General features: G+C 44.9%; 1 protein-coding gene and 1 long non-coding RNA gene across 2 annotated transcripts in view; both read left to right on the forward strand.

Annotated features, from left to right (window-relative positions):
* LOC309347670 overlaps positions 1-7,341 on the forward strand; it is a 29,954-nt gene extending 22,613 nt beyond the window's left edge. The window contains exon 3 of the long non-coding RNA XR_014159008.1: positions 5,032-7,341. This is a non-coding gene — a long non-coding RNA (uncharacterized lncRNA). The remainder of the gene's footprint in view (positions 1-5,031) is intronic.
* A 10,880-nt stretch (positions 7,342-18,221) lies between these two features.
* On the forward strand, positions 18,222-26,112 carry GINS2 (GINS complex subunit 2). Its single transcript, XM_081870320.1, has 5 exons — positions 18,222-18,518; positions 21,324-21,438; positions 22,293-22,392; positions 23,462-23,588; positions 24,872-26,112. The coding sequence occupies exons 1-5, from the start codon at positions 18,429-18,431 to the stop codon at positions 24,995-24,997; spliced, it is 558 nt and encodes a 185-aa protein (XP_081726446.1). The 5' UTR covers positions 18,222-18,428; the 3' UTR covers positions 24,998-26,112.
* The last annotated feature ends 280 nt before the right edge of the window (positions 26,113-26,392 follow it).

A 26,392-nucleotide genomic window follows, 5' to 3' on the forward strand; every position in this document is an offset into this window, starting at 1 on the left:
GTACTGAGAGGGTAATTATTCCTGCTGCTTTTGATGGCAGTTTCATTTCTGGACCTCGAGGAGTGAAAGTGATTTGGGCCTGCAATTTGGACAGCATATCTCTGCCTAAGAGAGGTATTGGACACTCAGGTATATACAAAAACTGATGGGTTAAACGATGTCCCCCAATCTGGCATTCCAAAGGTTGGAGGAAAGACCTCTTAGCTGACTGTCCAGTGGCACTTTTAATGATTACACTTTTGGATGCCTTTTTCTGCAATAGTTCTGGGAGTACTGAGTATTCAGCCCCAGTATCAATCATAAAGTCTATTAAATGGCTCCCTAATTGAATCGTGACCGTGGGCTCCTGGAAGCCTAACTTTATGGAGTCCGGTCGTTCCTAGTCTTGAGTAAAATCCTCTTCTGCCAGTCCAATGAAATTGTCTCTACTCCGTCCCTGTCCTGGTCTCTGATATCTTCCATCTCGGATCATTCCCCGTCCCCGTCCCTGGTTTCTTGGGCCGGAGCCTGGGCCTGGGCCTGGGCCTGGGCGTACTTCTTCCAACCTCAGGGGTTCAGGACACTCCCGCTTCCAATGACCCTCCTTCTTGCAATTTGCACATTGATTCCTTCCCAGTGGTGGATTCCTTCCTCGCCCTCGCCCTCCATTTAAGGGGCGGTGGTCTTGCTTCACTGCTGTGGCTAGCATTACCATCTTTTCCTTCTGCCACTTCTTCTTCTCTTGCTTCTCAGCCTCATCCCTATTCCGATAAACTCGGCGTGCAATGGCCATAATTTGGCTCATCAGCATCCCTTCCCATCCTTCTGATTTCTGAATTTTCTTACGAATGTCAGAAGCGCACTGGGCCACAAATGTAGCAGTAATCATTCTACTGTTTTCAGGGGCTTCAGGGTCAAAAGGAGTCCATATACGATAGGCTTCTTGCAGCCTCTCTAAAAAGTCTCCCGGACTCTCATTTGGTTTCTGTTCTACTTCTGAGACTTTAGACATATTAGTGGGCTTCTGGCATGCCCTGCGGATACCTTGCACAAGTGTCTGGCGGTAGGTGGTGAGTCTGGCCAGGTGAATTACATTGTTTGGATCCCAATTAGGATCTTCCAAGGGAAAGTTATCTTGGAGATGACGGTCAATATTATAAATATTTCCCACTCTGGCCTGCTCACGCAAATATATCTGTGCCTTTTCAATTATGTCTCTCCTTTCCTCAGTGGTGAACAGAGTATTCAGGAGCTGGCGGCAATCTGTCCAAGTAGGACTATGAGTATTTACTATTGAAGTCACCAAGTCCATCATAGCCTGAGGTTTTTCTGCAAAAGATGGGGTGTGTGTTTTCCAATTCATCAGATCTGTAGTTGTGAATGGAATATATTGCAGGGTCGAAGTTCGAGGTGGCCGTGGTCCGGGTTGCCCATTAACCAGCGCAGGCTCCTCAAGTGCATCAAATACTCTTCTAAGAGGGGCTACTACGTGACCTTTCTCTTCACTTTGCTCTAGGGGCCTCAAATCATAGGGGATGGTATCTGTCGCAAGGCGTTCTTTTAGCAGCTTTATACGCCTGGCTGTATTGCTTGCTGACCGAGCAAGGTCTCCCTGTAACTTCTGTAATATTTCTCTGGGACTTGGATGTACAGGGGTTTGGGGTGGGCAATCAGTTGTTCCACTAAAGGAGACTGTAGATGGAGGTCTATTAGGAGTCACAGGTGGAATAACCACTTCTGCTTGGGCTTTATTATAGGACTCCAATGCCTCCTGAAGATATTTATCATAATCTATCAAGGAATCAAACTCTGTGACTCCACTCCCATTATTCATTCCAGTTTCTTGCCTTGGGGTTACAACTGGTGGAGTGTTTGGATTAAGCTCCCTTCGATGTGGAGCATAGGGTGGAGGTGGAAGCACCTCTTCCTCTGGCCCCTCAAAAATGGGTTTGAGTTTATTTGGCAAGATTCCTTTCCTAGCTTCGGCTTTTACAGCCAATAATTTGCATCGTTTGACTTTGCATTCCCTTATCCATGGAGGATTTTTATTTAATGTGCTCAGCCAGGAATCTATATATGGAAATTGTTCTGGGCACCCTCCAGTTTCTTTGGCGATATCAGTCCAAAGTTTGCTCACTAAATTTATATCAAAAGTTCCCTGAGATGGCCATCCAGTATTTTGTTTTGGCCATTCTAGTTCACATAACGTTCTCAAGCGCTCTGGCGTCATTTTGACTCCATATGCCCCTGAGAAGGCTTTCTTAAAATTATTTAACATACACTCAAGAGGTGTATTTTCCCCCTTTGAACCCCCAATTCCCATTGTATGGCCCTGTGAAGTATCCACTCAGTCACTCACAGACGCGCTTCGTGGGTTTCCTTGCCTAGTGAAGTCGCCTTACTAGGAACCGAAGTACTGCCCACTCCACACTCGGGTCAGCTACAGATTGCTCTGTACTTTCTCACACATACAATGCGCTGGATACTTCACCACACTCTACCTCCCAATCCTTCCCTTTCCCTACACCAGATCACCATCTGATGTACCCAACCACCTAGCGTACTCAGTTTCCCCTTACTGAGACGCAGAAGTTTGATCAAGACTTCTCTTCCTCCTAATTAATTGGAGGGCCAAAAATCCCTTTGTGCACTTACCCTTGGTTGGTTCCCTGTTTCCCCCGGTCCGTCGCCGCCAGTGAGCAGGGTATCAGACAGACGAGTCTTCTGCATTCCCCCTGGAAAAATTTACCAGTGCGCGCTTTGGGTAAGCAGTTGTCCTCTCTCTTGTACCCTGCCCAGTAGGGCGAAGGGGCTGCGTTCCAGCAGACCACTTATCCGAGTCACAGGGCACCATAAAATGTAGCACCCTGCTTGTGGTTAACGCTTAGCTGGAATGAAATATTCAACGCAGCAATAGAGAAATTAAAATAGTAATTTATTTGTCAGACAAATAAATAAGAGGCACAGTGGTACATGGTTACCAAGCTCTGGCCTGGCCTCCTGCCATTCTGGCCAGCACTTATATTCCCTTAATCCAGCCCCCTTTGCTCCTCCTGTGGCTGCCTCTGTCCAATCAGCCTGGTTGAAATTCCTATTGGCTGTTTGCTAGAACCAATCACAAAAAATACACCCACAAAAGATACACCCATTTCCTTGCCCTTATAAGGGAGACAAAGAGCTATATATATGACATATAAGTAATAATATATCTTACATGGAATCTTAATTACCAGCTCACCTCTTGCCCTTCTTGCCCTATTGCCTTCTAAAACAAATGTTTAATCTTACATTTTTTATGTTCAACAGATGTCAAGGATCTTGAGTTTCACATCAACATTGAAAGATTTCCTTCATTTAATGTTTCTAAACAAATGCCTGACAACTATATATCAAGACTGCTTGGATGGCGTCTTCTGTCTGGCAGGGGGGGGGGGCTGGTGGCTGACTTAATTTCAGGATAAATACAACTCTTACAACCATATGAAATAAGAATCTAGCATTCCTTAAATCCTTTGCATAATTACATTTAAGCCAATATATTTAAGCTAATATATTTCATACATTTATCATAGGTAGCCTCTTAAAAGAATAAAGCTTTTCAAAGTAAAAAGGAAGAAACTCAGTAAAACACAACTTTTAAAAGAAGCCTCTTCAGTTTAAGAAAGAATGGCTTTAGAAAAAGACTTCCCCAAAAATGCTCTCTTTCTTCTAGCTAAATGTTTTTCCCCATTTGCTCCTGGCCTTTGAACCTTAGAAAGAAGATCTGGCTCATTTTACTGGGAGGCACATTAGTATTATCTTTCCCCATTCCTAATGGTGTTTTTTCAGCCTTGGGGCAGCATATGTAATTCTCCCTTTTTATGACTTTGAGAATTGTTTTTCTACTATAAATCAATGGGGCCCTCTTGTCTTAGGAGAATGGCCAAGGTTTCTTCTGCCTGGCATGAAACATTTGAAAATCCTTTTTTAAGCTCATTTTTAAATACAAGCCTTGATTGAAATATATAGAAGCTTTGATAAAAATGCAGGCTTATGGTTAGGTGCCTCAAAAAGTCACAGCTTCCACCCAAATATCCCCTCTCAGAGCTTCAGCTCCTAGCACCTTTACCAAACTACAGTTCCCAGGATTCTTTGCGGTGGGGAGGCCATATGTCTTTAAATGTGGTTTAAATGTATGGAGTGGGTGTGTTCCCATACGGCTGGAAAGTGCAAGCTTTGGAAGTAAATGATTCCTAAAATCTTTATCAGGGCCTGCCACCAAGGGCTCAGCCGTACTGTTTTAATGTGTAGGGTCAGTGCTTCCTGTCTCTTCATTAATTGCCTACTATCTGTATGATGTTCTCTGCCTTCCCACATTTTCTCATACCCCTCTCCTTTCAAGAGTATCCCTCGTATGAGGAAATCCAGACTGAAGGAGTGGAAAGTGTGGGAAGGCAATGTCACATAGCCAACAGAGAATTAACAGAGGTGCGGGAAGCTTATTATCCACTTACTTCTTTCAGCTGGTAAGACAGCTATGGTCATTCCTGGAATGGGATAGCTTGACCACAATTGCCCATGCATTGGTAACCTCATGGCTGGATTACTGCAATGCGCTCTGTGTGGGGCTACCCTTGGAGTTGGTCCAGAGGCTGCAGCTGGTAGCAAATGCAGTGGCTAGGCTGCTTGTGGGGGCAAATTACTTCCAGCATATAACACCCTGTTTGTGGAATTTGCACTGCCAATCTGCCTATCCCATATACGCCCAGTAGATCACAGTTGCCTGTGGGAGAGTTTCTCTTGCAAGTTCCCACAATATCAGAAGCCCGCTTTGCACTAACTCGCAGCAGGGTTTTTCGTGTGGCTGCCCCATTCTGCAGAATAGCATTCCTGTCGAAATACAACAGTCACGCACTATCTGAGAAGGGCCGACTCCTCTCTGTGACATAAAACACACACGCCCAACTTCCTCTGAGGAACAATGAACGTCAGAGGTTGCCACCTCCGAGAGAAAGGTAAATTCTCTCTCTCTCTCCCTCCCTCTCTCTCTTTCTCTCCCTCTTGTTCCCTCAGGCTTTAAAACACACGTCAACAGAGGTGGTGGTGGCGGCGACAGCGGGGACATTCCTGTCATGGCTGACAAGCGCCTGAAAGTCCCAGACATTATTATCACACCTCCTACCCCCACGGGGAAGGCGCTGTTGAGAGACACCAGGCAGGAAGGTGAAGACTCTCCGCACAACTGCTGAGCCAGATGGTCTGGGATTTGGTCGCCCGCGGTGGGGCCAGAGGGACCTGGAATGTGAAGATGCCACTAAAGAGCCCGGTGCTGTGAACAGCTTGCTCAGGAACTCATCTGTGCCTCTGGGTTTCCCTAAGCCATCCTCCATTTCCCTTTCCTCCTTCCTTTGCCTGGGTTTATGAAAAAATTATGAATGGATCTACATATACCTCACTGTTGGGACCGTTGCACTGTTAAAAACTGGCAGCCGGCGAGGAGGGCCTGTTGAGAAATGAGCTGGGCCAATGGCATCTGGAGAAGAAGAGCTGCTCCAATGGATGGGGTTGGAGAGCTGGAAGGAGAGGAAAGGTCTTGCAGGTGGTGGCCCCCTGCCTCCAAAGTCCCTGCTTGTATCAAGCCTTTCCTTAGTGGTATCAGTTGGTCCAGCCAAATTACCGCAAGCCTGACTTGGTCTAGAGCCCTGGTTGATTTGAGTGTAGCAAGATCACCAGTCCCTTTCTGTTGTGGAATGGGTAGGCCATAGCTCAGTGGTAGAGCATTTGTCTTGCATGCAGAAGGTTCCTAGTCTGACACACACACACACCCCAGGTATCTCCAGGTATGGCTGAGAGAGAACCCTGCCTGAAGTGCTGGAGAGCCTCTGCCAGTCAGTGCAGACAATATTGAGCCAGATGGGCCAGTGGTCTGAATCCATATAAGGCATCTTCTTGTGTGGTTGAGCTCCTCTGTGCCACCAATAATATATTGGGAAATGTGCTTCAACAGGACCTGGCACTTTGGTGTGTGAGGAGAAGGGGGAGTAGTGTTTCTCCACTAGGAGTAAAGAAGCCCTAAGATCGGCACTGGCAGTGACATAATAGCAAGAAGAACTGGCAGCATCTTACCATCCCATTTGTAAGGGACCAATACAATAATATTTGTGGCCACCATTTTGTTGTTTCTCTTCACACATGAAATTCCACAAGAGTGAGGAAAGTGGGAATACTACATTCCCTAAGGCAGGGGTAGTCAACATGGTGCCCTCCCAACGTTGTTGATCTCCAGCTCACATCAGCCCCAATCAGCATGGCCAATGGTCAGGGATGATGGGAGTCGTAGTCCAACATCATATGGGAGGGGACTGCATTGGCTGACCCTGCCTCAAGGGAAGATGGAATCCTTCTTGTTAGAGCTTTATTTAAGCTAGTTTTTTTTTAATGTTTTAAAAAGGCCACAAAATGGTTCAGGCATAGCTGGGAGAACTGTTCTTCACTAGCAGGGAATTGCTCTCCACTAGCAATGTTACTAGCACTATCCAATAGGATTCTGCGACCACAGCCTACAGCATGCAGACAGTAACAACGGACACACTCATGGGGGTTGTGGGGGTGGCGAGATAATCCCATTTTCCCAGCCACAAAATATTTCTGTTTTCAGTGCTGAGGAAATGTGATCTTCCCCACAATTGAATACCATTGTTTTACAGAAGCCTTGTGGGATGTTGTGCACCACGGATGTCTGAAAACAATTGTGGATTTATTGCATGGGGATAATGGTTGTCTGTAATATGAGCTGAAAAAGAGAGTACATCAGTGTTTGATTCAATTAAGACTGACTTTATTTGATCAGTTTTTAATATGACTCATCCGTCCTTTCCCACAACCAAATATTTAGGTTCAATATCAGGGAATCTCAAATAGCCATACAGATTTTGACTTGACTTCAGAAGCATCAAAATCTTCTCATCCATGCAGCAAATTAAACCCAATCAACCTCTGTACGCAATTGCAGAGCGCCTAGGATTCTTGCAGGCACTTCTTATTAAATATTATTGTATTATTAGAGATGGAATGATTGTTGGAATGAGCATCAGATTATTGCATACCTAGATTGCTATCAGCTATGTAAGAAAATTGGATGTCATTTCCTGCCTTCCCCTTTTTTATAATATTTGAGAACCATACATTTAATTTCTAACATTATTTTTTAGAGGGATGCAAACATCTGAGTTTGGTGCAAGAATATTTTGTTTCAGCCTTAGCATGGATTCTAGACTTTGTGAGCTGGCATGGATGTTTGCTTCCAAAAAAAATATAAATGTTTTCCAAGTCTCTGGGAGGGGAGGGATATTTATAAAGCATCGTGGTTTTATTACACATAAAAATCTCCCACTTGGTTTTATGGACTGGTTGTCAATTCTTTTCAGATCAGGGTACATTAAACAAGAACAGTGTCTGGGAACTATTATCCTTCCTAGAGATCTGGCTAATCAGACCTGGATCCAGTGACAAAAAGGAGCCTTTCTGGGTGATTATGTGGTATTCTGCTATGTCAGGGATTAGTTAGCTGTGATTCCTGCATTGCAGGGGTTGGGCTAGATGATCCTTCTAACTCTGCAATTCTATTATTCTAATTAAGAAGCAGCACATCACGAATCCCACAAACATAATGAATGGGGAGCAATAAAACAAACAGACCCCAAACTGAGAATCATCCTCTGGCTTGAATGGTCTTGGGAGGAGAGGATGATGGCTCCCACCCACCCCGCACGCGTTGCCTCTTCTTTGCCCCATTGCATTAATAATAGAAAGTTAATGTTGCATCTCAGCAGTCATGTTCTTGGGGCGCATTCTGTAATCCAGCTCAGAGGCAGACGAAGAAGAAGGCTTACCATTTAAACGGTTGGTGTGAACTAGGAACCCCATCAAGGAAAAGGAAGGAAGTGTCTAGCCACTGCTTAATTCCCCACTCTCCAAATTATCTGACTTCCTCTAGCATGAACAAATTTAAACGCCTCATTATTACCTCAAAAGTGGGAGGAGCAACACATGTGAATTGCCCCTTTGTCCAGTACACTCGGCTACACCTAGACATGCACCCGCCTCTATTTTCCATCCAGTCAAGCAAAAACATGTACGGGGAATGTGTGAAGCTGTTGAAGGGTGTGGCCTGGGGAGAATCCTGAGGGCCAGATAGGTCTGGAGGGCCACATTCAGACACTGGGCCTGATATTCCTCATCCTTTATTTACTCTGTTAAAGGTTCTTTGTAATCCACTGAGATGAGAGACACTGTCCAAAATCCAGCACTGTTGGGATACGGCTATAATTGTTCCAATAACAACACATAGCTGTGATCAAAGCATGTGATTTGTTCGGAAGTGAACGTGCTGCTGTTGCTAAGAGACCTCAAAGGCAGTTCAATTTCCTTCCACCACCCAGGTCCCTATCTCGCCCCCCCTCCCCGGAAATAGAACAATATTTTAATTTGTCTGAATCTGCTCCCCCTTGAGGGATCAGCCACCTTGCACAAATCCACAGATAGCCTTCTTGCCAGAGCATTTGTGCTTATCTTAAAACACAACACAATAATAATAAGAAATCTGTGCTGCAAATTCTCTGGCGTCCTCAGCTTCCTTTTCAGCTACTTTGGAATAAAATTGCCTTTCTTATTTCTCAGCAACACAGGCTGAGAAAAACACTAATTAGGCTTTGTAAAGGAGGAAGGTGGACTCTAGGACCCTGTCAGAGTCCTCATGCCTTTCCCAAAGCCCTGCTTACCTGGCTTTGGGAAGGCATCACAAGGGTTGTGGGGCGGGGGCATCAGAGGTTTCTGAGGGCAGCCAAAAAAGGCCTTGAGGACTGGATGAGGCCCCTAGGCTATGTGTTGGACTGCCCTGGCCTAAACTGCAACTTCCTACAACTATGGCTGCATAATTTGCACTTTCCAAAACAATATATGAATCGAAGCACAGCCGTCCTCCAAAATCCACACTTCTCTGGATTTTGCAATGCACATCCAAGTAAAGCATATATGTACATAAGCAAAGTGTGCATTGGTGAAAGCAATATACAAAAATGCAATACATTAGGAGACATGTAAATATTAGGGAATGTGTGCTCTGCAAAGAGGTGTATATTAAGCATCATTACATTCAGAAATGTGAATATGAGGAGAAAGTCACCCAGAAACAGTGGTGAATTTTCATGAGGACCTCTAAAAAAATATTCCCAAACTGTTGTGGAAATGTGGAGAACTGCTTAAGGCTGGGGAAATGAGAAAAGGAGAGAGATTGACAGATTAATAATAATAATAATAAATTTTATTTATATCCCGCCCTCCCCAGCCGAAGCCGGGCTCAGGGCGGCTAACAACAATAAAACAGTACAAAGGTACAGCACAAACAACACTCTAAAATCATTCATTATAAAATTAATTAAATTCAAGCCCCTGGCCACCATTGGGCCAGAACTCCGTGAAGATTGCCAAGGGAGGCTGTGCCCTGGCCAAAGGCCTGGCGGAACAGCTCTGTCTTGCAGGCCCTGCGGAAAGATGTCAAGTCCCGCAGGGCCCTAGTCTCTTGTGACAGAGTGTTCCACCAGGTCGGAGCCACAGCCGAAAAAGCCCTGGCTCTAGTTGAGGCCAGCCTAACTTCTCTGTGGCCTGGGACCTTCAAGATGTTTTTATTTGAAGACCGTAAGTTTCTCTGTGGGGCATACCAGGAGAGGCGGTCCCGTAGGTACGAGGGTCCTAGGCTGTATAGGGCTTTAAAGGTTAAAACCAGCACATTAAACCTGATCCTGTACTCCACCAGGAGCCAGTGCAGCTGGTATAGCACCAGGTGAATGTGATCTCACAGCGAAGACCCCATAAGGAGTCTCGCTGCAGCATTCTGCACCTGCTGGAGTTTCTGGGTCAGTCTCAAGGGCAGCTCCACGTAGAGCGAGTTACAATAATCCAGTCTGGAGGTGACCGTCGCGTGGATCACAGTGGCTAGGTCAGGGCGAGAGAGGTAAGGAGCCAACTGCTTAGCTTGGCGGAGATGGAAAAATGCCGCCTTTGTTATAGCTGCAATCTGCGCCTCTATGGAAAGGGAGGTGTTGAAGATTACACCCAAACTCTTAACGGACGGTGCTGGCACTAATTGCGCCCCTGCAAGAGATGGGAGTTGCCCCCCCCAATGCCATATCGTCCCGTCCCAGCCACAGGACCTCTGTCTTCAAAGGATTTAGCTTCAACCGGCTCCCATGTAACCATCCAGCCACAGCTTCCAAACATCTGGTCAGTGTGTCTGGGGCTGAGTCAGGATGGCCATCCATCAACAGATAGAGTTGGGTGTCATCAGCATACTGATGGCAACCCAGCCCCAAACTCTGGACAAGCTGGGCGAGGGGGCGCATAAAGATGTTGAAAAGCATCGGGGAGAGTATCACACCCTGAGGTACTCCACACACCAAGGAGTGGCGCGATGACAATTCCCCCCCAAGCGCCACCCTCTGTCCCCGACCAGAGAGAAACGAGCGCAGCCATTGAAGGACTGTGCCCTGGATCCCCACGTCGGCAAGGTGGTGGTCCAGAAGTTTGTGATCAACCATGTCGAAAGCTGCTGACAGATCTAGAAGAATCAGCAGCCCCGACCCGCCTCGATCCAGCTATCTACGAAGATAATCTGTTAGGGCAACCAGAGCCGTCTCGGTCCCATGACCAGCGCGGAAGCCGGACTGGAATGGATCCAGAGCCGATGTTTCATCCAGAAACCCACCAAGCTGTTCAGCAACCGCTCTCTCAATCACCTTACCCAGGAACGGAAGATTCGAAACCGGGCGGTAATTGGATAGATCTAAAGGATCTAATGATGTTTTCTTTAAGAGCGGGCACACCACTGCCTCCTTCAGTTCCCCTGGGAATGTCGCCGTGCCAAGGGACAAATTGATGATATCCCCCAGGAGGGCCCGCACCTCGTCTGGACATGCTCTAATCAGCCAAGACGGGCACGGGTCGAGAGGACAGGTGGTGGGCTTTCCAGCTCAGAGGAGTCTGTCCACATCGGCTGGGGATACCTGGTCGAAGTGGTCCAATACTGGACCCGAGGACAGTCGAGGGGCCTCCAGTTCCTTTATTGTATCCAAATTGGCAGGGAGGTCATGGCGGAGCAACAAGACCTTCTCCGCAAAAAAGCTCGCAAATGCCTCACAGCTGTGTGTCAAATTGTTATTAGCCTCTTAATAGTGACTATGGCAGACTGGGCACTATATCAAGCATAGAAAATCCTATTTGGTGGTCTGCAAACATGGCTCAGCTGTTATGTGTGTGTGTGGGGGGGTGTTAATCCAGCTGTTCCCATCATTTCAAACCATCCCATGCTTCCAGTAAGGTATAAATAGCATTTTGGTTGGGGTTTCTTCCACCATCACCTTTTTCTCCACCCCTGCCCCCCTGTGGATTCTAAACTAAATGAAACTAAACTAAACAGGAAGGGAGAAGGTAAACAAAGAGTGAGACTGATAGACTGAATCCCATGAAAATCAGTATCATTTGCAAACCAGACCATTCCACCTGACCCCCAGCTGCACATACGCAGAGCGACAACATGGTCTGCTGAAAGAATATGTTAGTTGAGGCTTTGCAACAAGGAACAGGGTTCATCTGAAGCCTCTGGGAAGGGTGTGTGTGTGTGTGTGTGTGTGTGTAGGGGAAGGGTGTAAAAACAGATGGAAATTTAATTTTTTAATGGCAGTAGCAGATGGCAAAAGACACCAAAGTGTATTCATACCATGTCAGAGCTGTTTATAGGCTGCCTGGCTACACTGCAGTGCATTCCAATCGGGTTTAGATTATTGCTCCCCAGAGACAGGCAGGCGATTGGCTTTTGAAGAGCAGTGTATTATTTTCCCTGTGTACAAATCCTGGAAATAAAAAATTAAACTATAGTTGCGGAAGCGGATGAAGGAAAGATTTGAAATAAGCTATGTGAGGATCAGAAATCCGCTGGGCATCGTTCCCTAGGGAAGGGCAGGGGGAAATAAAGAATTGCCAGCTTGTAGTTTTATTTGACTGGTCTGGATCCTGTGCCCTCAACCATTGCTCAGACATGCCAAAATACATGCAGGTGCACCTCCTCACCCCGCAAACTTCCCACACTATTGCTAAGAGCAGCGCTTGAAGAAATATCCTTCTTTGGAACCCAGCCAAAGCCAATGATACAAACCCAAGCAATTTGTGCAAATAGACATACCATGCACAGAGCTGCTCAATTTGTAAGATTGATGCTGGGTGAGATATTTGAGAGTTTTTGTTTTGTTTCGGAGAGACAGAGGGTTGTGTTTTTTGTTTTTTGTTTGCCTGGTATGTTTTCTCACCCCAGATTCTGCACAAAGCAAGCCTTCTTTTGCCATCCTCTGCCCAAGAAATTTGTTTGGTACATGATGGGACAGACAGAGCAGTGCATGCCAGCTAGGCTTCCAGGGGTGGGTGTAGGAGGAGAGTTGAGGAAGCCCGGAAATAGGGCAGGCTGATGACAACAAAGCAGAGGTTGGACGGGAAAGGAGGGCAACTTGCATGCTGAAGGTCCAGGTTCAATCCCCGGCACCTTCAGGTAGCACTGGGAAAAACTGCTGCCTGAAACCGAGAGAGTTGCTGCCAGTCAGTTTTAACAATACTGAGCTAGATGAATGGACGGTGTGTGTGTGTGTGTGTGTGTGTGTGTGTGTAGATATATATATATATATAGAGAGAGAGAGAGAGAGAGAGTGTGTACTTGCAATAGCTCAGGGATAGAGCACCTGCATTGTGCACAGGTGGTCTCAGGATCAATTCCCAGAATCATCTCCTGGTAGGGCTGGAAACTCAGGAGAGCTGCTGCCAGTCAGTGGAGAGAATACAGTGGTACCTCGGGTTACATACGCTTCAGGTTACAGATTCTGCTAACCCAGAAATAGTGCTTCAGGTTAAGAACTTTGCTTCAGGATGAGAAAAGAAATCATGCTCTGGCGGCGCAGCAGCAGCAGGAGGCCCCATTAGCTAAAGTGCTGCTTCAGGTTAAGAACAGTTTCAGGTTAAGAACAGACCTCCGGAACAAATTAAGTACTTAACCCCAGGTACCACTGTACTAAGCTGGATGGACCAATGATAGAACTCAGTATAAGGCAGCTTCTTGTGTTCCTGCTTGACATGCGCTGGTTCACTGTCTCTTCATGACTGCTCATTGGTTATTCTAAGTTGAACCTTGCATTGAAAAGAGGCTTCTGACTTTAGCATTGGTAGATCTCAAAGTCATGCCATAGGCTTTCCTAGCCCTTATCCTTGTAATGGGGCAGGAGAACTGGGGGGGGGGTCACATTTGGCAACCAATGTGCCCCTAGGGTTTCAGATAGTACATGGGTAGTTGAGTCTAAAAAGCCCAGGACACAAAATATCATAGCCCTCTAGTAGCAATGGTGGCTCATTTGACAGAAACAATGTATTTAGCCTTAACTCTGGAAGTATATACTCAATTCTGACCAAACTAAGCCTCCTTTTTAGACTCGTCTACCCATATACTAGCGGGACATGGGTGGCGCTGTGGGTTAAACCACAGAGCATAGGCCTTGCCAATCAGAAGGTTGGCAGTTTGAATCCCCGCGACAGGCTGAGTTCCGGTTGCTCAGTCCCTGCTCCTGCCAACCTAGCAGTTCGAAAGCACGTCAAAGTGCAAGTAGATAAATAGGTACCACTCTGGCAGGAAGGTAAACGGCGTTTCCGTGTGCTGCTCTGGTTTGCCAGAAGGGTCACATGGTGGCCACATGACCCTGAAGCTGTACACCAGCTCCCTCGGCCAGTAAAGTGAGATGAGTGCCACAACCCAAGAGTCATCCACAACTGGACCTAAAGGTCAGGGGTCCCTTTACCTTTAACCTACCCATATACTATCTGAAACCAAAGGGGCATTTCGGTGCTGCTAACACAGCTCTTTGACATCACTCCCAGAGGTACACTCCACTTTCTCTCAAGATAGACGGAAGCCAACATAAACTTTTGTTATGCTTGTAATTACGTATTTTCTCATGTTGTAAGTCAACCACCTAGAGCATGGTTTTAACTATGGAAAGGTGGCATACAAATAAAATGATGGATGGATATATAGATGTTTTTTGTTTTATTAACGGGTTGAATGGAGACCTTATCCGCTTTAACCAATATGATGAAATTTTCTTCTTTTAGGGGCTTGTGGGGAAGGGACTGAATAGACACCTGAAGGCTGATCAAGACATGACAAGACATTTCAGTCTCAGGAACAGAAGGAAGATTATAGTTACCTTCCCAACTCTCCAATCATAATCACTTATAATCTTTATTAATCCAACACAAAGATGAAATGATAAGATCTAAGGTGATAAGAGGGATCACCTCCCACCCCCTTAAAAGTATTATTTAGGAGGCAGTGACTATTACCCCAGACCCCGATCCTTCTTAATTCACTCCCTGTTGCATCAAGGTTTGTGCTACAGCAGAGATATAAAGGCAGAAGAATAAAGCAGTATTTTGAAGAGGATTGCATGGATGGGCTATTAAATAGACCTGTCACAGCTAATATTGTTGGAAGGCTTTCAGTTTCCATGGTGACATTCTAACTGCTCAGTTGACAATGCTCTAAATCACTCTTCAATGAAAGCCACCCTTTCCCTCCTTGACTCAGAACTTTGGACATTAATATGTCTCTGAAGAGTGCCTAAAGATTGTTGTGTTGTTATTTATCCCTTCAACAATTCCTGGTTGTTGTTTTCAGGGAAAACATAGGGAAGTTTACTTAGCGAGTGAATTAATTTTAACACCCATTGGTGCATGCACTTTGCACATGAAAACGGAGTGCATAGTGGTGCTCTGCCTGAGACAAGCCTGTCACAAGTGCTGGCAGCCACCCATCTATAAGATGCAGCTTTCTTCTGCATCTCAAGTGCTGTTTTCCATCAGAAGGAAGTTGAATTTTGTGCATAACAGTGGATGTTCATCATTGAGTTGCTGAAAGCTTGGTCTTACCAGATGCAGGCTTTTCAGTGTGCTTTCCTGTAACCACCACAAGCCCCTGCCATTGTAGGAACAGAACTTTGATGGACAAGTGCAATAGGGACTGCACACAGTAGGCGCAACCATGCAGCAATTTCCACCCTTTCCAACTTGAGAGCCACCACAGAAAATGCCCTGTCACACACTGCCACCACCTCCTGAACCCCACCCAGTGACAGAATATAAGCCCTCCTGGATCAGGCCAGTGGTCCATCAAGTCCAGCATCCAGTTCTCACAGTGGCCAGCCGGATGCCAATGAGAAGCCTGCAAACTGGACCTGAGTGCAACAGCACCGTCTTTGATTGTGATTCCTAGCAACTGGTATTCAGAGGCTATCACATCCTACAGTGGACATAGCCATCACAATAGACACAATAGTCCCCATGAATTTGCTCTAGTCAATATATGTATTGTACTTGTTTTTATATATGCAGTTGCACCATATTGTCTTTATTGTATTGTGAAATCAATTCAAGACCCTTCGTAAGAAGAGTTTCATAAGTGAAATTAAAAATAGTCTCCTTTAAAGTCACCCCAGTTGGGGGCCAGCACTACATCATGTGGGAAATGAACCTTGCGAAATGTATGTAGACACAGGAATGGTGCTTTGAAATTGCAAAGTTGTGCTTTTAGTTTCTTTCCTGCCAGATCCCTATCTGTCACCTGTCATCTGGTAAGCGTGTGCTCTGAGGAATTCAGGGGTTCCTCAATAACAAGATGTCAATGAAATGATTTTCAAACGCTTTATTTAACAAATAGAAATCTTAAATAAAGCAAAAAAAGCAATGGCATGCAGATGAGATTAATCATATTTTCCAGCAAATATCGCAAGAAACAAAAAATGAAGAAGCTCCCATGGAATATGCTTTGTCCAATGGTTACCAATCTTGTCCTGCAATGTGAAACTAGAACATAATGTTATGAGTTGGGGAGCAGGGGAGGAAGAAGGTTGCATGTGAGATCCTACTAACCCCTGGACCAAGCAAGTGGATAGCTTCCTGTGTTGAGGCTATAGCCCATGATGGGCCATTAAAGAAACAAAGGAAAGGGGTTATGTGTGAGATTGCATATGGGTAGACTTCCTCATCCAGCTCCTGGTTAGAAGGATGAAGCCAGAGTTTGGAGTTTCAGTTGCACTGCAGTGATGTGATCCAGAAGTAAAGCAGCAAGCTGGAGAGACAGTCAGGGTTAGGGTTAGGACATTCCCAGCCCTACCAGCCAGTCAATAGTTAAGAATGATGGGAACTGTAGTCCACAGGTTCTGCCTCCTCTTTAAAGGATCAAATCACGCTCAGGCTTTGCTATCAGATCCTGGTTGATGTGAAACAAGCCAGTAAGACAAGAAGGGACCAAGGACATGAGCCAGAGACCACAAACTGGAAAAACCCCAATATAGTGTGGTGGGTGGGGGAAAGCAAACTAAAACCTCCAGCCAATAGGTGCCCGGGCAATGTGTCCCGCTTTTCTTCATTGTCAGCATTCTGCGTTGTGGAAACGGCAAGTCCTTCGCTTGTGGCTCTCCCTGCAGCTTGCACAGTTCTCTTATTCCGGCCGAGGCTGTTGTGGTGGGTGTGTAGCTTGTGTGTGCTGCTGCACTCAGTGCACATCCTCCTGGTCAGATTCTCAGTTGTTGGTGAGGTCCTTGCGGTGGACCCTCAGTTGGGACGATGAGTTTGAGTGGAATTCTTGAGCTGACCTCTCGGCGGCTTCAATTGCCAGGGCCTCCTCTGGGGCGACCTGGAACATCAGGTCCTTCTTGTCGTAGAGGCACCGCTGCAGGTTCTCAGTCCGCCTCAAGGCGGTCGCGGAGCATGTTCTCCAGTTCTGTGAGGTTGCAGAGCCCGGCAGCCCGGCGGAGGGAGGTCACATACCTGGCTATGGTTTCTCCAGGGGCCTGCCGCTTTGCATAGAAGGCGTTGCGACACGCTACCACCGAGGTAGCGAGAAGTGGCGAGAAGTGCCCCTTCAGCCGTTCCATTATTGTGTCGTAGGGAACAGTCACGATATTTGCGGGTGCGAGGAGGACTCGGGTGATCTCGAACGTTTCTTCTCCGCAGACGCTGAAGAATGTCGCCCTCTTCTTGGCTGCATTGGTGATGTCCTTTGCCTCCAGGAGGAACTGGAAACGGGTGGCATATCCTCCCCAGTCTCCTGAGGCTGGGCTGAACAGCGTGAAGTTGTTGTCTGTTGCTATTCTGGGTCCTTGGGTCCCAGAGCTGTAGCCTGGATGCATGGTGCAATGCAGCAGTGTTGCCAGTGGTGGATGCAGGGCAGTACACAGCGGACAGCTCAGCAGGATCCTACTTTTGCCGCCATAGTGATTTCATGCATTTCGCATAGTGATTTCATGCTCTTTATTACAGCTCATAAAACAGTGAATGAATTTTCCCCAAAACCTCAGGCTTTATATACAGTGGTACCCCTTAATTCATTCCAGAGGTCTGTTCTTAACCTGAAGCACCACTTTAGCTAATGCTGCGCCGCTGGAGCACAATTTCTGTTCTCATCCTGAAGCAAAGTTCTTAACCCAAGGTAATATTTCTGGGTTAGTGGAGTCTGTAACCTGATGCGTCTGTAACCTGAAGCGTATGTAACCCGAGGTACCACTGTACATTATTTACACGAGTCCCGTCTGATTCTGCTTCCCTCCTGGAGCCTGATTGGGCTGCTCCTGCAGGCCAATCAGGTTGTTGCATTCTAGGATCCAACCTGCCTAGTCTAGGATCCAAGCTTAGTACATAACAGGCACCAACTAAACGCCCCAGCCTCCTGGCGTGCGAGTGAGGGGGTGGAATAGCCCGCACTTTTCATAGGAAGCAGCAGCTGGAAGTGAACGGGGCTTGCTCTTGGTAGCCAATCAGTTCCAGGGCTGATACCTCAGGCAGGGAACGACAGCGGAAAGGAAAGTCGGAGACTTCCTATCGTAGGGAGTAGGTGGGCGGCGCTCTTGTGTTGCCTGAATGACATGCGCCACTACCGGGGGCAAGAAGGGAGGATTGTGCGCGCGAGAACCTTTCAAATGACGAAGAGAGGGTAGCGGGCGGGCTTATTTTCCCACACCAACCAATGAGGGACTCCTTTAACTCAGGGCGCGGATGAGCGCGCGAAAAAAGAGGCAGAGACTTTTCATACAGTAAGCGGTAGGCGGGGCCTTGCTTTTGCTCTCTGGCCAATCGCAGGCTCTACTACCTCAGACGGGGAGAGGAAACTTTGCGCGCGAGAGAGACTTACCTATAATAACGGAGAGGGCTTAGTGGGTGGAGCTTGTTCCCCCCCCTCAACCAATGAGAGGCGTAGTCACCTCAGCGTCTCGTGGTCGCGAGCGCTGAAACGGCGCGCTTTTTGCTTCTTCCGCCGTCTCCCCTCACGGTGCTCCCGGGGCGGTGTGAGGCCTAGCTTCTGCCAGGTCGCCTCTTTTCGTCTTCCGATGGATCCCGCCGAGGCCGAGTTCCTGGCCGAGCAGCAGCTGGTCACCATCATACCCAACTTCAGCATGGACCGGATTTACCTCATTGGGGTGGGTCGGCGGCGGAGGGAGCCCGGCTGGCCGGACGTCGGAGGCGGGTAGTCATGAAAAGCCGACCGAGGTCGAAGTGTGAGGAAGAGAACATTATGGGATGGAAGCAAAGGGGATTAGAAAGAAGTGGGGCGGCCGGCGTGGGGTGGGAGATCAGCGTTTAAAAGACGAAATCATGGAGCGGAGGGCGGGGGCTTGCGGTTAATTAATAGTAATGTTTTATTAACGGTGTAGTTGTGCTATATATTCCGCTAATAAGTACCTCGAACGAAAAAAATGGCAGGGGAAAAGCACACCCAATAGTAGTTAGTTATATTACTGCTTATTCCTCGCCTTTGAATAACGCAGGCAGCTCTTGAAAAGAGGGAAGAAGCAATGAAAAAACGCACGACTCCTAGCACCTTATCGAAACAAAACGCTTAAAAAATGAAGGATTTGAAATTATCAGTACATTGTCATTGAGCAAGAGTCATCTTTATTCAAACCATATTAAGCAATAAAAAGTGAGCCTTACGTCGCTTTGGAAGACAGGGTTGTAGCCAACGAAGTGCTACTTAGAGTAGACCCATTGATATTAATGAATCCAAGTTGCATCTATTTATTGCCTTTTTAATTTCAGCAGGTCTACTGTGTGTATGACTTAACGTTGGCTACAGCACTAATAAATCTGTTACGGCTTTTTAGTTTACTTTTCACCATGCAGTCCCAATACAAAGTTGCATACTGCTTTAAACAACACACTAGCCGCATCGTGCTGCATAACAACACCAATAGATTGTAAACACGAATGCAAAACCATCAGCAACACTGCAGAGTGAGTGGTATGCCGGACTTGGCCTCTGCTGGGGCTAGATGCAGCTCTGAAGCTCTGAAAGGAGTACATTCCACAACTTGGGGGCCATCCCAGAGAAGCTCCTTCCATGTACCACCACCCCACAAGCTTAACAGGATGGTAAAGCAGCCTGCTGGACTTTCCTGCATATCTTAAGACAGGTTTATAAGGGAGGGTGTGCTCTTTATTTTGGGACTGAAGATTGTTTAGGGCTTTATATGCCAGTGCAAGAGCCATGAATTGGGATGTCTTCCCTTCTTGGCATTGTGTTAAAACACACCTGAATGTTCCAGACCAGCAAATGGCTAAAACTTCAGCATCTGTAGAGGTGGTCACATTTTCTGATGATCAGTTAAGGAAGGGCATTTGATTAGCAGCACCTGTCTGCTACTTAGCCTCTTAATTCCTATGGAAGCAGTAAGGGTGTACCTAGTTTTCCACACATGTCTTCTCCATTTTAACTTTATTTTTGTTAAATAATGACACGGTGTAATATGTTTTGTTGTTCGTCTGAGGTTTTATTTACCTTATTTTAAGACCAGCTAAGAAACAGATGATTGTTATTTTGCCCTGACACTTAAAACCACAGAATTCAAAGAGGGTGTACTTTCTTTTCCCCATGACTGTACTTGGGTGTTGCAAAACATATTCTCTTTTTGCTACAGTAGGGTAATAATGTGTGTTGCAGTTAACCCACATTTTAGGATACAAATCCTTTGAAGGTGGCTTTAAAGAAATTATTAAACAACTTTAAAAAACAACAAGCAATATCAACATTTTCAAAACCATCAGGATATTTCCCACAGGACAGTTGATTGTATTGTAGGGGAGACAGGGAGCAGGTTGATAATGACTTTTCCTGACTCCCGTTTCTCCTGCAGTCCTCCATACATGGTCATGTCTTTTGAATATATTAAAGAATAAACATCTCAGATAAAATGAGGGAATAACCTATTTGTGGTCGTTGAGAATATAGCTATATCTGAATTCAAACACATTGGCTACTCCAGTAGACAGTGCTGTGCTATATGGACCATTGACCAGCTTAAGTATAATATAGCTTTGAATTATTCCCTGAAAATTCAGCTTAGTCACTTCTCCCCAGAAATGAAGCTTAACAAGCAGTTAAAGAGATCAGAATTGAAAAACAAAAAAAAGGACTTATGACTTTTCCTTGTGGTGGTATACATGCTTTGTATGGTGTGGTGTAGTGGTTAAGAGCGGTAGTTTTGCAATCTGGGGAACCGGGTTCGCGTCTCCACTCCTCCACATGCAGCTGCTGGGTGACCTTCGGCCAGTCACACTTCTCTGAAGTCTCTCAGCCCCACTCACCTCACAGAGTGTTTGTTGTGGGGGAGGAAGGGAAAGGAGAATGTTAGCCGCTTTGAGACTCCTTAAAAGTAAAAGGTAAAGGGACCCCTGACCGTTAGGTCCAGTCGTGGCTGACTCTGGGGTTGCAGCGCTCATCTCGCTTTACTGGCCGAGGGAGCCGGCGTACAGCTTCCGGGTCATGTAGCCAGCATGACTAAGCTGCTTCTGGTGAACCAGAGCAGCGCACATAAACGCCGTTTACCTTCTTGCCGGAGCGGTACCTATTTATCTACTTGCACTTTGACGTGCTTTCGAACTGCTAGGTTGGCAGGAGCAGGGACCGAGCAACGGGAGCTCACCCTGTCGCAGGGATTCGAACCGCCGACCTTCCGATTGGCAAGTCCTAGGCTCAGTGGTTTAACCCGCAGCGCCACCCGCGTCCCCTTAGGGTAGTGATAAAGCGGGATATCAAATCCAAACTCCTCTTCTCTTCTTGTATTCAAAAGGTTTGAGGTGTTATTCCTAAGCATCTCTAGGCAGGGCTGGCAAAAACCCATGTATGAAAAAGTGGATAGTTTCTCCCATGCAGTGCCAAGTCCCTGAGCTACATACAGTTATACAAGGCAGCTTCTTATGCACCTCATTGTGAATGTCTCACTTAGGGGGACTTGGGTCCCTTTAATCCTGGGCTGCCTGTGGATGTGCCTCTCTGGCTGGCTATCAACCTAAAGCAAAGACAGAAGTGTCGACTTATACCTCCAGAATGGATGGATGTAGGTAAGAACTATCACCTGCAAGTAAGTTATTAACTGTGAGTGGCCTCTCATAGGAGTTGGATTTTTGCTGCTTGAGTTGAAGTTATTGTTTCTCAATTGCTATAATATCTTTAATTGCTTTTAAAATTTGTTTACCTGGCTATTCATCCACATTTATCACAGCATCTCTGCATAGGTTTTAAAAATTCTGATTGAACGTTACAGTTTCTAAAGTTCTTAACTTCTTATTAATGTTTTAAAAATAACATACTTTTTTCAAAAATAGAAAGCTATACTATTTTCAGCATATGTGATATAGGCACGTGCACACACACACACATATATATTACACACACACACTGTTGTATCAAAAATATATCAACTGTTTACAACAATATAAAAAAATAAGTTTAACAAGTGAATTCTAAGACATCAAGAATTATGATTATATTAGTGTGCTTTAACTTTGATTTCAAATATGTGTTTTCATGGCAAATCATTATGTTTGTTCACAAAGGTCTATAGTAGTGAGATGATTGCTCATTCATGTTAAGCACAACTCTACCTAACTTGCCAACTTGTGCTATTATCACACCAGGCTTTTTGAGTCTTGATGGAGAATGTCTTCACAATAGAGGTGCTGATTTCTTTAGGAGCCCTAGTAGTACTGTTACCGAACATGACAGCATGCTAGCTAGACTAACAGATTCCTGTTAATAACTTTTCATTGCTGAAGCTCCTCCATGGGAATGCTGTCTCCTCTTTATGCAGTGTATTGATGAAGTGGTTGTTCCTGCAAGATTTATTTCTGCTGGAAGCAGGAAATTACAGCATCTAGTTCTTTGTATACCATATCTCTTTTTGATCACTTTCTAGAAAAACTGGAGCAAATTCGGGATCAGGAGCGCAAGGAAGATACTTTCACTCCAATGCCTAGCCCATTCTACATGGAATTAACAAAGTTGTTGCTGAACTAGTGAGTGTTTTTTGATTGATTTAGAAAATGTATCCTGATATTCCAATGTATTTGCCTAGCTCAGGGTAGCTTACAGTTAAAAGCCAAATCATTCCAAGGAATCCTCACTGGCAAGATTTCTAGTTGACAGTTCTAATATGAACAAACCATTTAGTGAACAAACCATTTAGGGTCACATTAGATTTCATCTAGATGATGATGAATTTTATATATGAGAGAATGACAGCCAGAAGGGAACATTAAATGAACATTGTCCAGAGTGCTTATCAAATGCAGATGTTTGCATCTATTAGTATGGTGCTTAACTTTTGTTGTAATGGCAGTATATCTCTCTTCTGCAACCTTTAGCTTCAAAACTAGGTTGACACAGAGTTCAATATTCTCATTTGCAGTAATGTAGAATTCAGCTCATCCAGTGTTTTGTAGCTTCAGATATGGGGAAAATAACAACTGCTTTAGAAGTTGATGAATATTGCTTATGTCCAGCAATTTATGAAATGAGCATACAAAGTGACAATTGTTCTTTTGTAGCCTATTCTAGGAATGTAGAAAGCTTACCTTTTAAAGAGTCAGGCCACTGGTCCATTTAGCTCAGTATTTTCTGCACCGATTGGCAGTGGCTTTCTTATCTTGCCTATTTCACATTAATGTTTTAGATTCAGGTAGGTAGCAGTGTTGGTCTGACGCAGTCAAAATATATAAAAAAATAAAAAAAAATTGTCCAGTAGCACCTTAGAGACCAACTAAGTTTGTTCTGGGTATAAACTTTTGTGTGCATGCACACACAGGTATCTGAAGAAGTGTGCATGCACACGAAAGCTTATACCCAGAACAAACTTAGTTGGTCTCTTAAGATGCTAGTGGACAATATATATGTTTTAATTAGTTTTAGAATATGTAGTGCTGTTTTAATATGTTGTGATGGTATAGTGGAAGGTAGTTTTGAAATATTTATAAAATACCTAGAGGTGCCAGGGATTGAATCTGGGACCATTTGCATTCAGAGCAGATGCTCTACTACTGAAGTACAGTTCTTCACCCATTCTGATAACTTTCCCTTCTCCATTAGTGCTGTGGATAATATTCCAAAGGCAGATGAGATCCGAACATTGGTTAAAGATATCTGGGATACTCGAATTGCAAAACTCCGGTTGTCTGCTGATAGCTTTGTTAGGCAGCAGGAAGCTCATGCCAGGGTAAGAGGAATCTGTGATGAGTTGCTAAGTTTTGTAGTGTAGTACATGAAAATATATGACTAGTGCATGTTCAAGCAGTGTATTGTGGGAGTCATCTAAAATTGATAGTGAAAGTGGCAATGGTTTCCTAGTTAGCAAGAAATGGCGGCAGCAGGTCTGTTTTTTTTGTGTTTTTTGATTGCTGCTCTTCTGACACTGATTTATACTTGCAAGCATTGTATAGTCTTTTGCATGAATGTTTGCAATTTTGCTTTGAATGTTATGAATCAACTGTGCACTGAATCTTACTTATTGAATGATGATATGCATTGATCTTGCCATTATGTACAGCACTAGAGAGCTCCAGTCAAATGCATCTTCTTGCTGCTCACATGCATGAAGCAAGTCTATTCTTGAAATACTTGTGCACATTTGTAGATGTGGTCCCTTAATCTGTATTATGTGAAACCACCCTATTTTCTAGTTTGGTTCAGTATCAGGATGTTGGGACATATACTGTATAAATATCATGTATGTATGTGAAACAGTTCAGATACTACAGCAGCCTTTCCCAACCCTGATGTTTTAACTACAACTCTTACCACATCCCTGTTTGTTTGTTTGTTTGTTTGTTTGTTTGTTTGTTTGTTTGTTTGTCTGTCAGGCTGGCTAGGTCTGATGGTAGCTGTAGTCTAAAACAACTCAAGGGAGCCAGGTTGGGGAAGACTGCACTGCAGGATTTTTTCATGTGGCTGGTGTCCCATTACTACCCCCTTCTCTCAAATTCTCTGAGCAGAAATTCTACATGGAACACAACAACTGGACTGGATTAGTAGGCTATCTTTGCTGTAGTCCTGTTTGAAGTATTTGGAGACAATTTTCAAGACTGAGAATTTAGGAGGAAATAAATGTATAAATAAGGGATGGGGAACCTGTGGCCCTCTAGTTGTTGCTGGACTCTACCTCCCATCAGCCCCAGGCAATGTGTCAATTTTCATGGATGATGGGAGCTGAGAGTCCAACAATTAAAGGGTCACAGGTTTACCATCCTTGGGGTAAATGAAACTAGGGGATCTCTTGCCCTAGTCAATAAAAACACAATCTAATCTTACATGTTTTTGGAAGATTATGCATAAATGTCACTAAGCCCTGGCCTTGCAATTATGTGAACTAGAAACATGCTTACTGAAACTATTGAGGGGTACAACCAGATTCTGCTATTCCTTACGTGACCACATAACTATTTTTTTTTTACAAATCTTGTGCTTATTGTTTTGTAACATTTGTTCCTTCTCTCTTATAAGCTGGATAATCTGACTCTAATGGAGATCAACACTACTGGGGCTTTCCTTACTCAAGCTTTAGATCATATGTACAAGCTCCGTACAAATCTCCAGCCTGGAGAAAGTTCCCAGTCTCAGGACTTCTGACAATCGAAATCTTCCATGAAATACATTCTGACGTTCTGCTTCTCAGCAGTTTTTCCTGAGCTTTAGGCAGCTGCCTCTGTAAAATATTGGTCTCCAGTACCCTTATAAGATTGTATTGAAGGCAAAGACGATGTCAGGGGAAGGTTCAGTATAACATATCCTTTTGTGGACAAATATTGGAAAACTAAGGCTGATCCAATCTGCCAGCAACACAGGGGTTTGTATCTATCCTCAGCAATTGGGGTGCACAGCCTTTTTTGACAATAGCTCTCCTCAGCAAACAGATGATCCTGTGCAACAGTCCTCTCAGCTCCTGTGCGACTGTCATTCCAAGGTGAATTGGCTGCAACTCTGCAGTTGTCTTGCTACTTTGTTGGATTGCTTTACTCTCAGTCTTAAAACTAGAAGAAAATGAATTGATCCTTCTCCACAGGATCCACTTCCTCAGTGGGCCCTTATTTTCAGATGCCTCTGAGAAAGATGACAGAGTGAGACTATTTTATACACCTGGCTGAACAGCACTCCTGTGAGCCTGCCTGGGGAGTGATAACCCATCTTTCCAGCAGGGCACTGTGTGCTTCCACTGTGATATCACTTTTACTGCAGTCTATTTGTCAACTGTCCTCAAGAGATAAAGGATCCTCTCTGGTTGCTTTGTCAGCAACCACTGAAGTGAACTGCTTTGTGTATGTGTGTCTGCGGAAAGCGAGAACATGTGCCTTGTTTCTGTTTTTCACAGAGTAAATCAATTTGTTTTGTGTACCTGCATTTTATCTCTGCTGTAGATTCTTTGCTCTAAATTTCCTAAAGCCAGTCACTTGCTAGTCAGAATCTACCCCATTGTAATTATGTAGGTATTCATTGGCTGTTAGGACTCAGTCCCTCAGTCATACAGTGAGTGCTCCTACCTGTCTGGTTTGTAACCTTTATAGCTGTTGGTAGGGGCAGAAGGGAAGAAAATAATAAAGAGGAGTGTGTAGTCCAAATACTGTTACGTTGACACTTGGCAATGAGGCAGATTCTTAACTAGACTGCAGTAAAGTGTACATTATTTAGGTAGCAACACACTGACCTCTGCTGGCTGTCTGCAAGTTAGTTGATCATTAAAGTAGTTCTTCAAAAAGTATTGTGATTTTGTACTTTTTAGTGCAATGTTTGTAAATTTTTTTTTGAAATGCTTGATATTTGTATAATGCAGAGTCCCAGTGCAAGCTCAACCTGTTAATTTTTTCATTTGCAATATAAAAAATGTAGGAGAGGTTAAATTTGTTGGAAATTCACACCAACACGGAAGAAACTATGTAGTGACAAAGTAACATTATTGATGATGGTGCTAGATGTTGCTTGTAATGGGAGAATATAACTGTTTGTTCCTTCAATAGCATCTTCTGCCAT

The sequence above is a fragment of the Podarcis erhardii genome (genome assembly GCF_964252035.2).
Source record: "Podarcis erhardii genome assembly, chromosome: 7".
NCBI classification, from domain to species: Eukaryota; Metazoa; Chordata; class Lepidosauria; order Squamata; family Lacertidae; genus Podarcis; species Podarcis erhardii.